At 44.0% G+C, this 16,749-nt stretch overlaps 1 protein-coding gene across 1 annotated transcript in view; it reads right to left on the minus strand.

Annotated features, from left to right (window-relative positions):
- Positions 1 to 16,749, minus strand: part of SLC9A2 (solute carrier family 9 member A2) — an 89,412-nt gene that overhangs the window by 45,832 nt on the left and 26,831 nt on the right. Inside the window, exons 2-3 of the mRNA XM_027967037.2 lie at positions 15,779 to 16,242; positions 8,682 to 8,932 (exon numbers count right to left, since the gene is read on the minus strand). Of these exons, the coding sequence (XP_027822838.1) occupies positions 8,682 to 8,932; positions 15,779 to 16,242 (715 nt within the window). The remainder of the gene's footprint in view (positions 1 to 8,681; positions 8,933 to 15,778; positions 16,243 to 16,749) is intronic.

Consider the following 16,749-nt stretch of genomic DNA (forward strand, 5'->3'; position numbering starts at 1 on the left):
CTCTGTAAAATATTGTTCACAAAAGAAAATGATCTCTGGTAGCATTTATTACTGTAGCTATTTTAAATTTTTGTTCTCTGTTTTTTAACTACTACTATGAAATACCCCATATACTATTTCTTGCATTCTTAACATACCTTAAAACACCTAATTACAAACTGTGTAATGGAACCACATAGGACTTATGTAATTGAAATTTCACGGACTGCATAAGTAAATTGCATTTCCCATACAGACCAAAATATATAGTTGTATTGATCTTAGTCTGCAGAACAAGTATAGACAAAAACAGAGATTAAAACAGTGTTTGAAGGGTTGTTTTACCTCTAAGAAAATGGAGTGAGAAAATGTGTTATTCTGAATATTACATATCGGATAAGTTTGCAATTTTAGTTCATAAAAAATATGAAATCTCAAACATAGGGAATCTGTTTTAAAGGATTTTGTTCATCCCTGTACTCTGTGTGTGTGTGTGTGTGTGTGTGTGTGTGTGTGTGTGTGTGTATGCATGTGAGTGCTCAGTTGTGTCTGACTCTTTTGCAAGACTGTAGCCCCCCGGGCTCTTCTGCCCATGGAATTTTCCAGGCAAGAATACTGGAGTAGGTTCCCTTATCCTCCTCCAGGGGATCTTCTCAACCCAGGGATCAAACCTGGGTCTCATTATGTCTCCTGCATTAGCAGGTATATTCCTTACCACTGGGCTACCTGGGGAAGCCCATGCCTGTAGGAGTGATGCCTTTTCCTCAGAGAGAATCCCACCACTGAGCCAGATGTTGAAGGTGTTTATATCAAAACCCCTCCTCATACTGTTCACGGGGTTCTTGAGGCATGAATGCTGGGTGGTTTGCCATTCTCTTCTCTAGTAGTGAAGGACGGGGGAGCCTGGTGTGCTGTAGTCCATGAGGTCACAAAGAGTCGGACATAACTGAGCCACTGAACAACAGCATAGCAAAACCCCCAAATGCAGGTTTGGGGCAACAGTTTTCATTTTTTACGGTGGCTTAAACTTGACTTCTTAATAATCTCAAGCTGCCTCAGAAGGCCCCCCCACTCTCCCTTCAGTGATCTTCCCCTTCCTTTCTGATCTTCCTGTTCTGAAAGAAAGGTTCTTTATAAACCTCACTGTTCCCATTGATGGAGAAACTGCACATCAGCTCTATTTCTCCCATTTTTTTCACACCCTCATTTTTTTTCTTTTACTTTATCAAAGGGAAGAAAACACATTTCAACAAAGCTTTAAATATCCAAGTAGTAAAACTAATGCTGGTAATATATATGTCCCAGTGCCATTCTCTCAAATCATCCCACCCTCTCCTTCTCCCACTGAATCCAAAAGTCTGTCCTTTACCTCTGTGTCTTTGCTGCAGATGGAGGGGACACACGGATGCCTATGTCAAAGTCACTTAGTTGTGTCTGACTCTTTGTGACCCAATGGACTATACGGTCCATGGAGTTCTCTAGGTCAGAATACTAGAGGAGGTAGCCGTTCCCTTCTCCAGGGGATCTTCCCAACCCAGGGATCGAACCCAGGTCTCCCACATAGCAGGCAGATTTTTTACCAGCTGAGCCACCAGGGAAGCCCATATATGCCTATGGCTAACTCATATTGATGCATGGCCAAAACCATCACAGTATTGTAAAGTAATTATCTTCCATTTAAAATAAATAAATACATTTAAAAACAAATATGTAATAAAATCTCTAAATGCAAATTTTAAAAAAAACCAAAAAACTAAGTGGATTCTATGGAACAAAGCTAACAGAGATGGCATACAAGCTCCATAAGTAATCTTCGATTTCCTAGTGGTCATGGTTAAAAACATAAAAATAAACCAGTGAAGGCAACTTTCATAATGTATTTATTTAATCCAACAGATATAACACATTTTCATTTCAACATGCAAACAAGCAATATAAAAAGCATTAATGAGATACCCTATAGTCTCTTTCAACTAAATCTTAAAAATCTGGTGTGTATTTTACACTTAGAGCCCACCTCAAGTTAGAATGACCACATTTTAAGTGCTCAAAAGCCACATTTGGCTGATGACCACAGTACTGGACAATACCCAAGGGAAAAAACAGTGACAGCCCACCAGTTTTATTCCTCCTTCAAAAAAAGCCAAGCAAACACTGGAACTCACCAGCTGGAATGAGTTCATTAAAAGTTTAAACCATCAAAACAAGTGAAAATAATTTCCCAAATCACTTACACTTTGCTGTTTCTGCTGCTGCTCAGTCGCTAAGTCGTGTCCGACTCTTTGCAACCCCATGTATCACCCCAGGCTCCTCTGTCCCCCTGTCTCCAAGTGTTTGATCAAGTTCATGGCCACTGAATCGGCAATGCTATCTAACTACCTAACTTCTCCTTTTGCCATTTTCAAAAAATAAAAAAACAGTATTTTGGGTGAATTTACATACTTTAGGCAAATAGTAAATTATTTCACTCACATCTCGAATCTTAAAAAAAAAAAAAAGCAAAGTCACAGAAACGGAGTGTCAATTGATGGTTGCCAGGGGTTTGGAGGGGGTGTAAGGGGGAAAGGTGAAAATTGATCACAGGCTGCAAATTTCCAATTACAGGATAACTTCTGGGATCTAAGGGACCATATGGTGACTGGACAATCCTGCATAGGATGGTACATTTGGGCAGTTAATAACGCTGTATTGTGCACTTGAAAGTTCTCACTGCACACATACAAGGATGGGTAACTATATGAAGCGATGAATATGCCAGTTAACTTCATGGTGTGATCATTCTCCAATACACACCTATTATCTAATCATCACATTTTATACCTTAAATTTATACAGTGATGTGTGCCCATCACATCTCAGTAAAGTTAGGAAAAAAACGGGTTATAATTTCAAATTCCTCCCTGCATTTTCTAGTTTTGCTATGTAGGTGAGGAAAATTATACAAAATAAAACAGAAGGTAGGCGAGTCACCATTAAAAAAATAATAATGCAGTTTTGTTTCTTTTTCACTTTTTTTCTTGAACAGGGCCAGAAAATTAGGGGAGATATGATTTGTTTCTCTATTATTTAACTAATTTCCTACCTCATTCTACTGTCTTCCTCCCCTCCCCCACTCCTCCAGTCCATTCAGTGATAGAGGTGGTAATAGAAGATTTTTTTTTTAATTTTTAATTTATATTTTTAATTGAAGTTGATTTACAATGTTTCAGGTGTATAGCAAACTGACTCAGTTACATACTTATATATGTATTCCTTTTTTAATTGGAGTATAGTCATCTAATCTATGTCAAAGGGACAAGAATATAGAGGGGAACAGACAGCCTCTTCAATAAGTGGTGCTGGGAAAACTGAACAGTTACATGTAAAAGAATGAAATTAGAACACTCCCTTATACTATACACAAAAATAAACTCAAAATGGATTAAAGATGTAAATGTAAGACTGGATACTATAAAATTCTTAGAGGAAACACATAGGAAGAACACTCTCCGACATGGATCACTGCAAGATCTTTTTCTGACCCACTTCCTAATGGAAATACAAACAAAAATAAACAAATTGGACCTAATCAAACTTAAAAGTTTTCACATAGCAAAGAAAACCATAAATGAGACAAAAACCCCTCAGAATGGGAGAAAATGTTTGCAAATGAAGCAACGGACAAAGGGTCAATCTCCAAAATATACAAACAGCTCATGAAGCTCAATATCAAAAAAATACCTAAGATTTTAACAAGGTCTGTTTGGATCAGGCTAAGATATAACTGAAGGAACCAAAACCATCACCAAAAATGAAGCTTTTATTTGCCAAGACAACATAAGGTACAAAGAGACAGTGAACAGAGCGGGAGACCCAGAGCCACAGATGGAAGCCGGTGTTATGGCCCCTCTCCTTCCCTCAACTGTTCTTTGTGATTCAGTGGGTTGTTCTTTGAGATTCAATGGGTTTTTCACGATTCAATGGGTTCTTCGATTCGATGTGTTGATGTAAATAGGATGCTCTGTCTCTGAGGATGCCTGCATGGTGTGGCAGGGATTCACTCAATAGAACAAACAAGGCTTGCTCTAAGCCTCTTAATACTTCGTCTTCCTCCCCACCTTCCCCATCAGAGGAATCCTGTGCCGATCTTGGAAAAAGAGACACCTCATCTGGAGCAACTGCAGCCTTTAGACCCTGAGGCTCTTCCAAAAGCATGCTCATGAATACTCCAACATCAAAGTCTAAAGAATTTTCAAGTTAAAACTGCGTTCCTACTCATTCTTACGACACAGCCCATGTCACGCGCACCAGGGCCTTCCCTGGGACTGCTCTTTGGGGCAGTGGCCGTAGGGGTGAGGTATTTTGGGAAACTTCAAGAGAAGCCTGTATACCAGAGGCCAGGGCTGGTACCTGCCTTAGAAACAGTTAGTAGCGTTGCTGGTTACATTTTGGATCTTTATAATTGTTGATATTCTGTAGAGCACGTGTTCTGTTGTTCATCTTGACTTAATGAGATTCTGCCTTGCATCTCTATCTATTTATTATTTTTTTCTGACTGCACTGAGTCTCCAGTCGCCATGCGCAGGCTTCTCCTTGTGATGGCTTCTTTCATTGTGGAGCATGAGCTCCAGGCACACACGGTCTTCAGTAGTTGCAGCTCCCGGGCTCTAGAGCACAGACTCAACAGTTGCGGTGCACGGGCTTAGCTGCTTCATGTCATGCGGGATCTTCCCAGACCAGGGATGGAACCTGTGTCTCCTGCACTGGCAGGCAGATTCATTACCCTGAGCCATCAGAGAAGCCCCAGATAATTGCATCCTGAAGAGATGGTCTTCCAACTGCTTACAACTGGTGGGCAAAGCATCACCAGGAGGAACCAGGAGAGAAGCTGCAACATGGCAAGCAAAAGCACGGCTTCTTATTGTTCTCCAAGTTTTCAGTAGATGATAATCACCACCTCGTACAAAGGAAAACAGGAAGGAAAGGGAACATGACCTTCACACCTCAGTGGTGACTGCCACAGTCCAGGGACATTAGCCCAATACTTGACTTCATCCCTGAGCCTATCACTCTGGAAATTCTTATTAGAGTCTCATTTTAAAATGTCATAGAGAGGACTTCCCTGGTGGGCTAGTGGTTAAGAATCTGCCTTCCAATGCAGGAGATGTAGGTTTGATCCCTGGTTGGGGAACTAAGATCCCATGTGCCATGGGCAACTAAGCTCCCACCACAATGAAAACCCAGCACAGCCAAAAACAAACAAATGTCATGGAAAGGTGCTCATTTTTTATTTTTATTTTACTGGACATATTCTGGGTGGGCCTGATACCTGGAGATGCAGGGTTCAGGCCTCACCCTACAGCCAAGGATTTTGCCCACCAGGGCCTCAGTTTGCTCATTCAAAAGATTTGTTGCTGTTGCAAGTCATGTCTGACCCTTTGCAACCTCATGGACTGCAGCCCACCAGGCTTCCCTGCCCTTCACTGTCTCCTGGAGTTTGTTCAAAACCATGTCCATTGAGTCAGTGATGCCACCCAACTATCTCATCCTCTGTCGTCCCCTTCTCCTCCTGCCCTCAGTCTTTCCTAGCATCAGGGTCTTTTTCAGTGAGTCAACTCTTCTCATCAGGTGGCCATTTCAACTTCAGCATCAGTCCTTCCAATGAATATTCAGGATATTCAATGAGTATTCCTAAGACGGAACTGGTCATTAACATTTCCTACTTTCTTTGCAATAATGCTGCTAAAATCACTGAAACGACGGATCAAAAATATTTTGTGTGTGCTTATGCTTAGTCGCTCAGTCGTGTCTGACTCTGTGACCCCATGGACTGTAACCTGCCAGGCTCCTCTGTCCATGGGGATTCTCCAGGCAAGAATACCGGAGGGGGTTGCCATACTGGATCTTCCCAAGCCAGGGAGAGAACCCAGGTCTCCCACACTGCAATCAGATTCTTTACCTTCTAAGCCACCAGGGAAGCCCAAAAGTATTTTAAATGTCCTCTAAAGAAGAAAGACTAAGGAATTATTAATCCATGAAAACAAAACAAGAATATTTGGTACCTTCCATCATATCGAAAGGAAGACTTGAACATTTTCTGAAATTCTCAGAGCATAGCAAGAAGAAGTCAGTAATTGACTGGTGGGCTACTGGCTGCCATGGGAACCAAGCATTCCCTCCTCGGGACAGCGGGTTTTCAGCATCCCACTGACTGGATCCCAAGGCAACGCAAGGGTGCAAGGTGAGGACCAGAAAGGGGTGATGTTCACGAGGGGGAAGAGAGTCCCAGCTCAGTTCACATCCCTGTGGATCTGATTTGAGGAATTACATTAAGCATCTGTTAGTGTCCTTGGGTAAGAGGGACAACGGGAATTATCTCTGAGCAGTTTTCTGAACATAAAGTTCAAAACACATGAACAAAGGTACGAATTTCTAAAATCAATGCTATGAGTCCCTTCTCCATCCCCACTGATAAAACTATGGTACTCGAGGGTCCCATGCTATGGCAATGTGAAGGTTCATGTTTAAGAGACTAGAAACTTTTTATTAACCTTAGCTCCAGAGCAGTGGAAATGCACTCTGAAACACACATGCACAGACATACACAGGAATGCACCTTCCCTATTTCCACGACTTATCCCAGTATAGAATGAACAGGAAGGTATCAGAAAATTAGAAAACAAGAGACTAGCTAACTCTTAGTGTCTGAATTTAAAACTCTCCTGAACACTTGGGAAGCATGATGTGGCCCTGATTTGTCCCTAAGATCCTAGTTCCCAGAGCAAGTACAGCACTGATCCCACCCTCGCAGAAGGTCAGGCACCTGGGGCATCACCAGCCTTCTGAGCTCTGTGGACTCTGACTCCCGGACATGGCTAAGCAGGGATGTACCAGGACTCTACCCCTATTAGCACTTCACCTGTCCCCCCTCACACTCAGGATCTTCCCATACCAGTTGCTGCCTTGAACATCGGGAAAGTCGACAAGCATGTCCACATAGCTCTGTGAATGTTCTAGAACTTTTACATATGTTTTTACTTAACTTTTGCATAACTTCTACATATGCCCAGGGTCAAAATGAGGGCTTCCCTGGTAGCTCAGTGGTAAGCAATCCACCTGCCATTGCAGGAGACGCAGGTTCGATCCCTGGGCTGGGAATATGCCCTGGAGAAGGAACTGGCACCCCACTCCAGTATTCTTGCCTGGAGAATCCCATGGACAGGGGAGCCTGGTGGGTTATGGTCCATGAGGTTGGAATAGAGTCAGACACGACTGAGCGACTAAACAACAACAAGGGTCAGGTTCTATTCATATATGTAGGTTAAATATATTAAAGGTTCTTACACCAACCATTGCAAGGACACTGCTGGGAAACTCGATGCAAAGTCCCAGCCCTGTCATCTTTGCAGAGACCTTGTCACCGGCTGATCAGACACTTTCAATGACACAAGTCAAAGAACAGTGAGGACACTGGAGGTCATACAAATGATATGAATAGCCACCCGGAAGACGCTGCCCCTTTCAGTACTGGGTCAGACTGGATTAGTTTGGTGCTTTATTTAGGCTCCCTGGGATACAGAACATCACACAACTTCCTGATGCCTGGCTTTCATTACAGTGGGTTCCACTGTCATTGTGGAGAGAGACGAATCTCACTGCTTCTGCTACAAAAGTGGTGATATGGCCAGAAAATAAACAGTCCACATTCAAAGCATCACCGAAATCAGACTGCAAAAGAAAACTCCAAGAAGAACTAGACCCACGTTTACAACACAAACCCTAAACATGGATAGCAGACCCCAGGAGAGAGGCTGGCGTGTATTAAGCTGTAAAAAATATTCGTCAAAATTAAAACCTTTAAAGGCATTCTATTACGAAGCATTTCTCACTGTCCCTCTACAAGTCATGGCCATAATATAATAGGCTTATTTTTGGAAGCTGCAAAACACCCACACCCAGCAAGTAAACTCTGTCAAAGTGACCCTCCTAATAAGCTAACATTGGACCCAAAGGCAACAATTCTTCAGCTACTTGTAGAGCTTTTTGAGAACATCCTTCTGAATCAGTTAGTGGGTGATGGATAACTAACTATCCACTCTTGCTTTATAACTTCTTTCAGCTCAAAGGCCATGATGGCATGCCTTATTCATTGAGTTTTGCTTTGAATGCTGTAAAGCTGTAACCTCAAATCGAATATATCACACAGAGTGAAGGTTTTCTACTACTAATGTTGTTTAAATGAATATACAGAAGCAATTGCAGAGCTCTAGGGTTCTTGCCTGGAGAATCCCAGGGACGGGGAGCCTGGTGGGCTGCCATCTATGGGGTCACACAGAGTTGGACACGACTGAAGTGACTTACCAACAAGACTCAGCTTGAAAAACAGCCTTGTTGGAGTAAGCTGACCTGGGCAACACTAAATGGTCATCAAACTCAGAAAATTCTTGGTGCCTCACCATCTGCCCCAACACTTTCTCCTCTTATTTCATGAGACCCAAAAGGTCACTTGAAAGTATTGTTCCATGTCAGCACTGGATCACTTTAGTACGAATCTGGTTGACCCATACTTTCATTTCTTTGAAGCAAAAAGTAAGCAAAATCTACTTTTAATTTTTTCTTGAAAGAATTCAAGAGCATCTACTCTTTTTACATAATGTGTAAAACATAGCTTAGAGCACATGGATTCCATGAAACGCCATCATGCCCATGAGTCAAATACTTACGCCATGATGCCTGAGAGATGGAACATCTCGGCCGTGATGTAGGACAAATAGCTGTACAGGAAGACGAAGAGTGGCTCGATCACGCGGATGTTGTGTGTGAAGCGCGTGGTAAATGCCGCTATAAAGCCCAGGAAGATGCCGATCAGCACCCCGCCGATCCCCACGACAAAGAAGTTCGCGATGCCAGCAAACACGTCAACGGTCTCAATGGTCTTCATCTGGCAGAAAGACTTGAACAGGTTGTACAGGACCTGTGGGAGACGCAGAGGGAGGTCAGGACCTGCCAACTTCCCCATCATCCACGAAGCCCCAGAAACACACCTGCCTCTTAATAAGGGCCTGTCTTCTGTGCTCCAAAGTGGACGGCGAGTGGGAGCGACTGGGCATCTCTTTATCTCACATTTTAACAGTACATTTAATTGTTGTGTTTAGTTGCTAAGTCATGTCCCACTCTGCGACCCCACAGACTGTAGCCCACCAGGCTCCTCTGCCCATGGAATGAATTCTCCAGGCAAGCATACAGGAGTGGGTTGCCACTTCTTTCTCCAGGGAATATTCCTGTCTCAGGGATCAAACCCAAATTTCCTGCATTGGCAGGTGGATTCTTTATCACCAAGCCACCTGGGAAACCCGGGCATTCAATAGCTTTAAACAAAAAGTGTTGATGAAAGCATGTCATCAGGAAATCTATTTCTAGAAGTGAGAGAGAAGAGACTTCCAAATTATTTACATGAATTACTCCTAAAACATCATTTTTTAGACCCTAAAAGATTATTTTAAAAGACTTGGTCACCCTTCAACACACCCTGCTTGCGTTCCCAATGCCCGACAAGGACTGTGTCACAGAGAAAGCTTGCGGGTGCCGGCTGTGAATTTAGTGACCTTTCAAGGCCCCCTTGTGGGGTCGGTCTGCCCGTCCATAGTGGTCTCTTCCCTGAAGACATCCTCCCCCTCTGTCACTGAGGTCCTCACTTGGTCCCTGCCTCTCTGCCCCACCCACACACATACCTCTTATGAAACATAAGACCTGATCAGGTTTTCTTAAAGAGGCAGCAACCACGTGTGTGTCTGCTGTAACTTCATACATATCTGTGCTTCCGAAGTGATGAGACTACAGTGGAGCTCAGTTTCTGAAAAATCTACAGTCTTTTACATAGTTTAATTAAGTATTCCAAAATAACAGGCATTCACACCTGTTTTCAAACATGTTTCTAAGGATCACTGAGCACCCAGCACTGGAAACAATGCCTCACTCCTGAACTTTTTTTTTTTTTTTTTTTTTTTTTCACAAAACCAGCAAGTGACATACAGACAGGCACGTGCTTTGCTTCTTTTCATTGTGATGTCTGTAGCCAGAATCTCCAGGAAAGTCAGCTGATGGGACATGGGGACAAAGACCTTAAGGGTACAGTCCCTGTGACACCTTCCCTGGGTTTCTGAGAAACTCAGAATTAAACCCACTCATCCACAGGCATGCGAAATACCAGAGGCGATACCAGAATCCAGGTATCCCACCTCTGGGTCAGTTCTTCAATTTTAACCACAAGAATGAGACAGAGACTCTTTTAATCAGGGTGTATCCCAGCAAATAGCCATTTCACTCTTTTCCTCCTCATTTAAGGTCCTTTATAGCCTACACTTTACAGGTTTCAGGGAACTTTTCCTCTTTCCTATGCGATCATAGGGATTTCCCTGGTGGCTTAGTGGTAAGAATCCACCTGCCAATGCAGGAAACACAGATTCTATGCCTGATCTGGGAAGACTCCCTGGAGAAGGAAATGGCAACCTGCCCCAGTACTCTTGCCTGGGAAATCCCATGGACAGAGCAGCCTGGCGGGCTGCAGCCCATAGTGTTGCAAAGAGTCAGACATCACTGAGCAGCCAAGCATGCACACAGGAGAAGAAATAAGCGCCTCACAAACCCAAGGACTTAAACATCCTGAAAGACTATCCTTTTCCAGGAAGGAACTGGCTGCAAGTCATGCTGCTTCCTACTGTCACCCAGAGCCTGCCACACACATCAGATTTCATCCGCATCAATACACCATGATTGCTTCCTGAGAGTGGACCAGAGGTGCGCTATATTTATCCATTGCTTCTAAACAACCAGGCCAGAAGGTGACGGTCACCTGCCGCCCGGGGTGAGGGACAGGCTTCCCAGTCTCCAGCTCTGCATGGCCAGCCCCCCCACCCCGGGCCACTCAGGCTCTGCGGTCTGTTCCCAGGTGCCGTGGCTTCGTCTGCCCTGCTGCCAGCCTGCACAGGCAACCCGCATCACTCATTTGTGTAGTGCTTCCTGGAGCCACCACAGACTCACTTCCTTTAAATACTGCTGTTCCATTTCTTGGGTTTCTCTGGTGGCTCAGATGGTATAGAATCCGCCTGCAGTGCTGCAGACCTGAGTTTGATCCCTGGGTCAGGAAGACTGGCTGGAGAAGGCAACCCACTCCAGTATTCTTTTCTGGAGAATCCCATGGACAGAGGGGCCTGGTGGGCTACAGCCCATGGGGTTGCAAAGAATCGGACACGACTGAGCATGCTCCATTCCTCACTCTCCAGTTTAAAATCATTGGCTGCCTGACTCTGGGAAGAAGGCTGAATATGCCTGATGCTTTTCTCTTTTTGTCTGCACCATGGCAGCCTGTGGGATCTTAGTTCCCTAACCAGGTATCGAACTTATGCCCCTGCATTGGAAAAGTGGAATCTTAACCACTGGACCACCAGGGAAGTCCCCACTTGATGCATTATTTAAAAATGCATTATAACGCTTGCAGTCTAGGACAGAGTCTCATTACTGCTCCACAAAGCACATCGTAATTATGCACCCCTGCCCCTGGCTTCTCTTGGCAGAAACCCAGCTCAGCCTGCAAACCAGGGGAAACTTTATCTGTCTTCCATGGCTCAGCTGAAGCTGCTGGTTCCCTCTGGCCTTTCTGGACTCCAACAGCCCTTGCAAATAGTCCTTCCCTCTGCCCTCCTGCAACACAGGCGATCTCCCGAACCATTCAGCATCTGGAGGCAAAGCTTCCTGTGTTGTTGGTGCTGTCTCTTGAATGCTGACCTCATTTCCTCTGAGGAATGAAAAATTTCTTGTGCAAAGAACTTGTGACTTCTCCTCTTTCTATCTCATCTCCCCACCCCACTCCATCCAGACACCAATGACGTCTCCAAAGGAAGTCAGGTGCCCGTTCCTAAGGATCAACTCACTGACAACACCCTGAACTTCCCCCAAGGGATTCTCCTGGCAGCCCCATCCATCATGCTATCAAATGTATATTCTGTGTTTTATATCCCTGTAGGTTTTGCAAAGGGTATGGCTGAGTCACAGGCTCCCCACGTTCAGAGAGCTGGCAGAAGCTCCTGTTTGATCATTCAACTTCCTCAGATGCTGGGCCACGTTAGGAGAGAGTATCTTAGGTAGAAATGTTACCTTGACAACGAGAGAGCTTTCCATAACCTCCTGCCTGTTGTACACTGAACCTGATACCTAGCGATCAGCACGAGATAAAATTCTTTTAGGTACAACCAGCCATAACCCCATGGTGAGTTCATTCCAGTTAAATACTTTCATTTTACCACAAGGGAATCTATACAGAAAGGTGCTTTTGAAGTGATAATTTATGCAGAGTATATGTATACATATTACATATGTGGCTACAATTATGTCTCTAGCTGGTCTGTGCAAAGCTGACCTCAACTTGACAACTGTATTTTTAGAAAACTGAAAATCCAAGAGTGCCTGTTTGCTCAGTTCTGAAATGGGCTAATGTGAAAACTGGGTACTTTCAAATGTTTCTATTCGTTGTTCTTATCTTAAAAATATTTATATATATTAACATTTGATATGATCTGTTTTGAGTCAGTCCTTGTGCTCAGTCATGTCCAACTTTTTGTGATCTCATGGACTGTAGCCCACCAGACTCCTCTGTCCATGGGATTTCCAAGGCAAAACTACTGGAGTGGGTTGCCATTTCCTCCTCCAGAGGATCTTCCCCACCCAGGGATCAAACCCACATCTCCTACATTAGCAGGTGGGTTCTCTACTACTGAGCCACCTGGAAAGCCCCCAACATCTCTTCCTCAATTCTTTAAGGATACCTGACTGGGACACAAAATTGTAATTTTATACATCATTTTCTAATTGTTCCTAATTAATTCAGCCTACTGTTAATTACTTGTTCCTGGTTAATTCAGCCTCCTATTCAGCCAGCCCACCTTCTTCTCCTGTTGTGTCCACAAATCTGTTCCATCTGTGTGAGATCTGATTCTTTTTTTTTTAATTTATTTAATTGGAGGAAAACTGCTTTACAATGCTGTGATGGTTTCTACAATAGAACAACACAAATCAGCCACAATTATACATATATCACCTCTCTCTTCAGCCTCCCTTCCCTCCCCCAATCCCACTCCTCTAGATCACATTAGCACATATTTATGGAATCTAGAGAACATACTTGTGGACACAGCGGAGGAAGGAGAGGGATAAAGCAGTATAGATATGCGTCACTATCATGTGTAAAATAGAAAGCTAGTGGGAAGCTGCTGAATAACACGGGGAGCCCAGCCTGGCACTCCATGAGGTCTGATTCTTGACACACTCAAAGACTGGACCACTGAGGTGACTGCACGTGAAATCTCAAAAGAGAAGGGACAGCAGCGTAAAGAAGTGGCAGGTCATCCTGAATCAGACCTGATGATGCTCCCCTATTCCTAAAAGCAATGCATCAGGGTACTGTTATCTCTTGGTGAGGATTTCTATACACTAAATAGACCCAAGATTGTCAACTAAAATTTCCAGTCTCCCTGGTAACAGTGTATACATCGAACATCAGTCAGCAAGGAAAACGTGATGCCTCCAGAAATTAGAATGAGTTACAAAACATCTTCATCATTAGGGCAGTTTTCCACTTAAAATTTTATACTGGTGAGTGAATGACTAACCACTATTAATGAATAATGGAATAAATGAAGTGGGTTTTGTTACTTGAATGAGGTGACTTCACTGTCTCAAAATAGCTCTCAGCTATTCTAAAAATGATGAGATGGTTAGATAGCATCACCAACTCAACGGACATGCATTTGAGCAAACTCCGGGAGACAATGAGACACGGGGAAGCCTGGTATGGTGCAGTCCCTGGGTCGAAAGAGTCAGACACGACTTAGCAACTGAACAACATTCTAAAAATGGGGTTTCCTTATCAGAAAATTATTTTTACATAATAATATCTACACAGTTAATGAATATCCTTAGAGGTGATATTTATTCAGGTCAAGGGTGTGAATACAGATTAACAGAGAACAATGTTGGTTTCTATCTTAACTTTTATTTTAGATGTCATATTATTGTAAACTTTAACTGAATTATTAAAAAGATAGTCTCAGTTTGCTTCTGAAGCTGATCACAGTAACCTATCTTTGAAGAGCTGATGCCCCATAACCTACACACAGGATACTAAATATTGTGTGTGTGTGTGTGTGTGTGTGTGTGTGTGTGCACGCACACACACTCAGTCGTGTCCAGCTCTTTGCAACCCCATGGACTGTAGGCCACCAGGTTCCTCTGTCCATGGGATTTCCCAGGCAAGAACACTGGAGTGGGTTGCCATTCACCTGGGAAGCTCAAACATTCTAGAAAAGATATTATTTAAAGGACCCTCTCTCCAACTCAGATGGAGGGACTCTTTCCAGGTACTCTTAAGTTACACATACACAATAAAACTGAAGGGAACTAATTTTCTTTCCTTGTAACCTATGTGAACTTTTAAACAAATCAAGAAAGCCATTTTAATGATTGGAACTAACAGAGGGGGTAAAATAAACTACTTAATTTACTTAAATACACTTTACTTAATATTTCCCTCAATTTTCCTATCTGCAAAATGGGAAGTATACCTATTTCATAAGCTGCTATAAAAATTCTGGACACAAGATATACATTCACAAAAGGTTACTGACTATGATCCTATCACCATCACTGCTACAGAACCCTGGGTAACATAAAATAGCATCACCAACATTCACTGACTGGTTAACATACCCAAGGTCACCCGAGTGTCCCTGACTGGTGGAGGAGCTCTGTGCAGCTGTGTGGGTGAGGGGAGAGGCTTCTTGCCTGAGCTCAGGAAGCAGGTCAGTTCTGCTCACATTAAGCTCATAAGAGCCTCTGACTCTAATTATGTGTCAATTAGTGAAAATTAAAAACAATTTGCATTTTCTGAATTAATACCCACCTACGGAAAAATGAGGACCCAAAGTCTGCTGGCTGAGTAGGAATAGGAAGTGAGTTGGGTCATGGAACCTTTGCTTCGAATCAGGAAATAAAAAACACAGCATCCGCAGATGGAGAACGGCACTCAGTGGGCCTGATCATTTCACTTGCACTACACATGCCACAGGCTTCTCTGGTGGCTCAGATGGTAAAGACTCCTCCTGTGATGCAGGAGACCCAGGCTCAGCCCTTGGGTCGGGAAGATCCCCTGGAGAAGAGAATGGCTACCCACTCTTGAGTCCTTTGAATTATGATCAAAGACCATTGTTGTTGAAACCGCCAGTGAGAAGCCCCCAGGACACACAGCTCACAGTCACGGTGAAGCTGCTCTGGCAGCAGCAAAGCTGTGCAAATAGGATGAGCCACACAGCTGGTGAGATCCAGGCAAAGGAAGATGAGGTGCCTTTATATAATCAGGAATAAATCGTTGTTGCTATTGTTGTTTAGTCACTCAGTCGTGTCCAGCTCTTTGAGACCCCATGGACTATAGCCCACCAGGATCCTCTGTTCATGGGATTCTCCAGGCAAGAGTGTTGGAGTGGGTTGCCATTCCCTTCTCCAGGGGATCTTCCTGACTCAGGGATCAAACCTGTGTCTCCTGCATTGGCAAGCAAATTCTTCACCACTGAACCACCAGGGAAGTCCATGAATAAATAACAAATAATAAAGGTATTGAGAATGTTAAGACAGTGAGAACAGAGTCTGGCACCAAGCAAAGGGCCCTTCCCAGCACTGCGGCTGGGGACCATTCAGATGCCCACTCTGCGCACAGAGCCAGTAGGTGGGGCCCCTGCCTGGTGGAGCAACACTGCAGGAGCTGGCTACTCACCACTGTCACGGCGTCATTCAGCAGGGACTCTCCAAAGACCAGGATGTAGAGCTGCTCATTGACGTGGATGTTCTCAAAGACGGCAAGCACGGCCACAGGGTCCACAGCCGAGATTAAGCTGCCGAAGAGAAGATTCTGAAGCAAAGTGATGTCACTCAGGCCAAAGGCTTCGATCTGGCAGATCCCGAACAGCGACACCCCAATGCCAATGGAATTCCAGAGCGTGCCGACCACAGCGTACCAGAAGATGGTGCCAATGTTCTCAAAGAACGGGCGGGTGGGCATGAAATAGCCCGCGTCCAGCACGATGGGTGGGAGGAGGTACAAGAAAAATACATCCGTCTTCATGGCCGGGGGGGACTTCTCATCCACTCCAAAGATAATCCCCCCCAGCAGAAGCCCCACCATGATGAGCAGGCAGCTCTCAGGCACTATGGTGGGAAGCTTGTGATACAGATGGAATCCTGTTCAGGAAAACACAGGGACAAAATTCGGGTTATACAGGAATTATGGGGACTTCCCAGGTGGCACAGTGGTAAAGAATCTGCCTGCCAATGCAGGAGACTCAGGAGACGCAGGTTTGATCCTTGGGTTGGGAAGATCCCCTGGAGAAGGAAATGGCAACTCACTCCAGTATTGCTGCCTGGGAAATCCCATGGACAAAGGAGCCTGGTGGGCTATATAGTCCACAGGGTCACAAAAGTGTCCCTATGTAGGTATATTAATTCACATAGCAAAATAAAAAATAAAAAAAAATTCACATGGCAATCAAATATACATTTCTTAAAATTAAGTTGAAACATGCAATAGAAACAGTGAGAAAACAGTAAATACCATTTTGATCAGATACATCAACAAGCTGCTATTACTGCATGATAATTCTAATGGGCAAAGAGCAAGTACAAGAATTTAACTCTACAAATAAATAGAATCAGTGTAAGACCTAGTGAGGACCAGGGACTCCCATGGCC

This window comes from Ovis aries, chromosome 3 (assembly GCF_016772045.2).
Source record: "Ovis aries strain OAR_USU_Benz2616 breed Rambouillet chromosome 3, ARS-UI_Ramb_v3.0, whole genome shotgun sequence".
NCBI classification, from domain to species: Eukaryota; Metazoa; Chordata; class Mammalia; order Artiodactyla; family Bovidae; genus Ovis; species Ovis aries.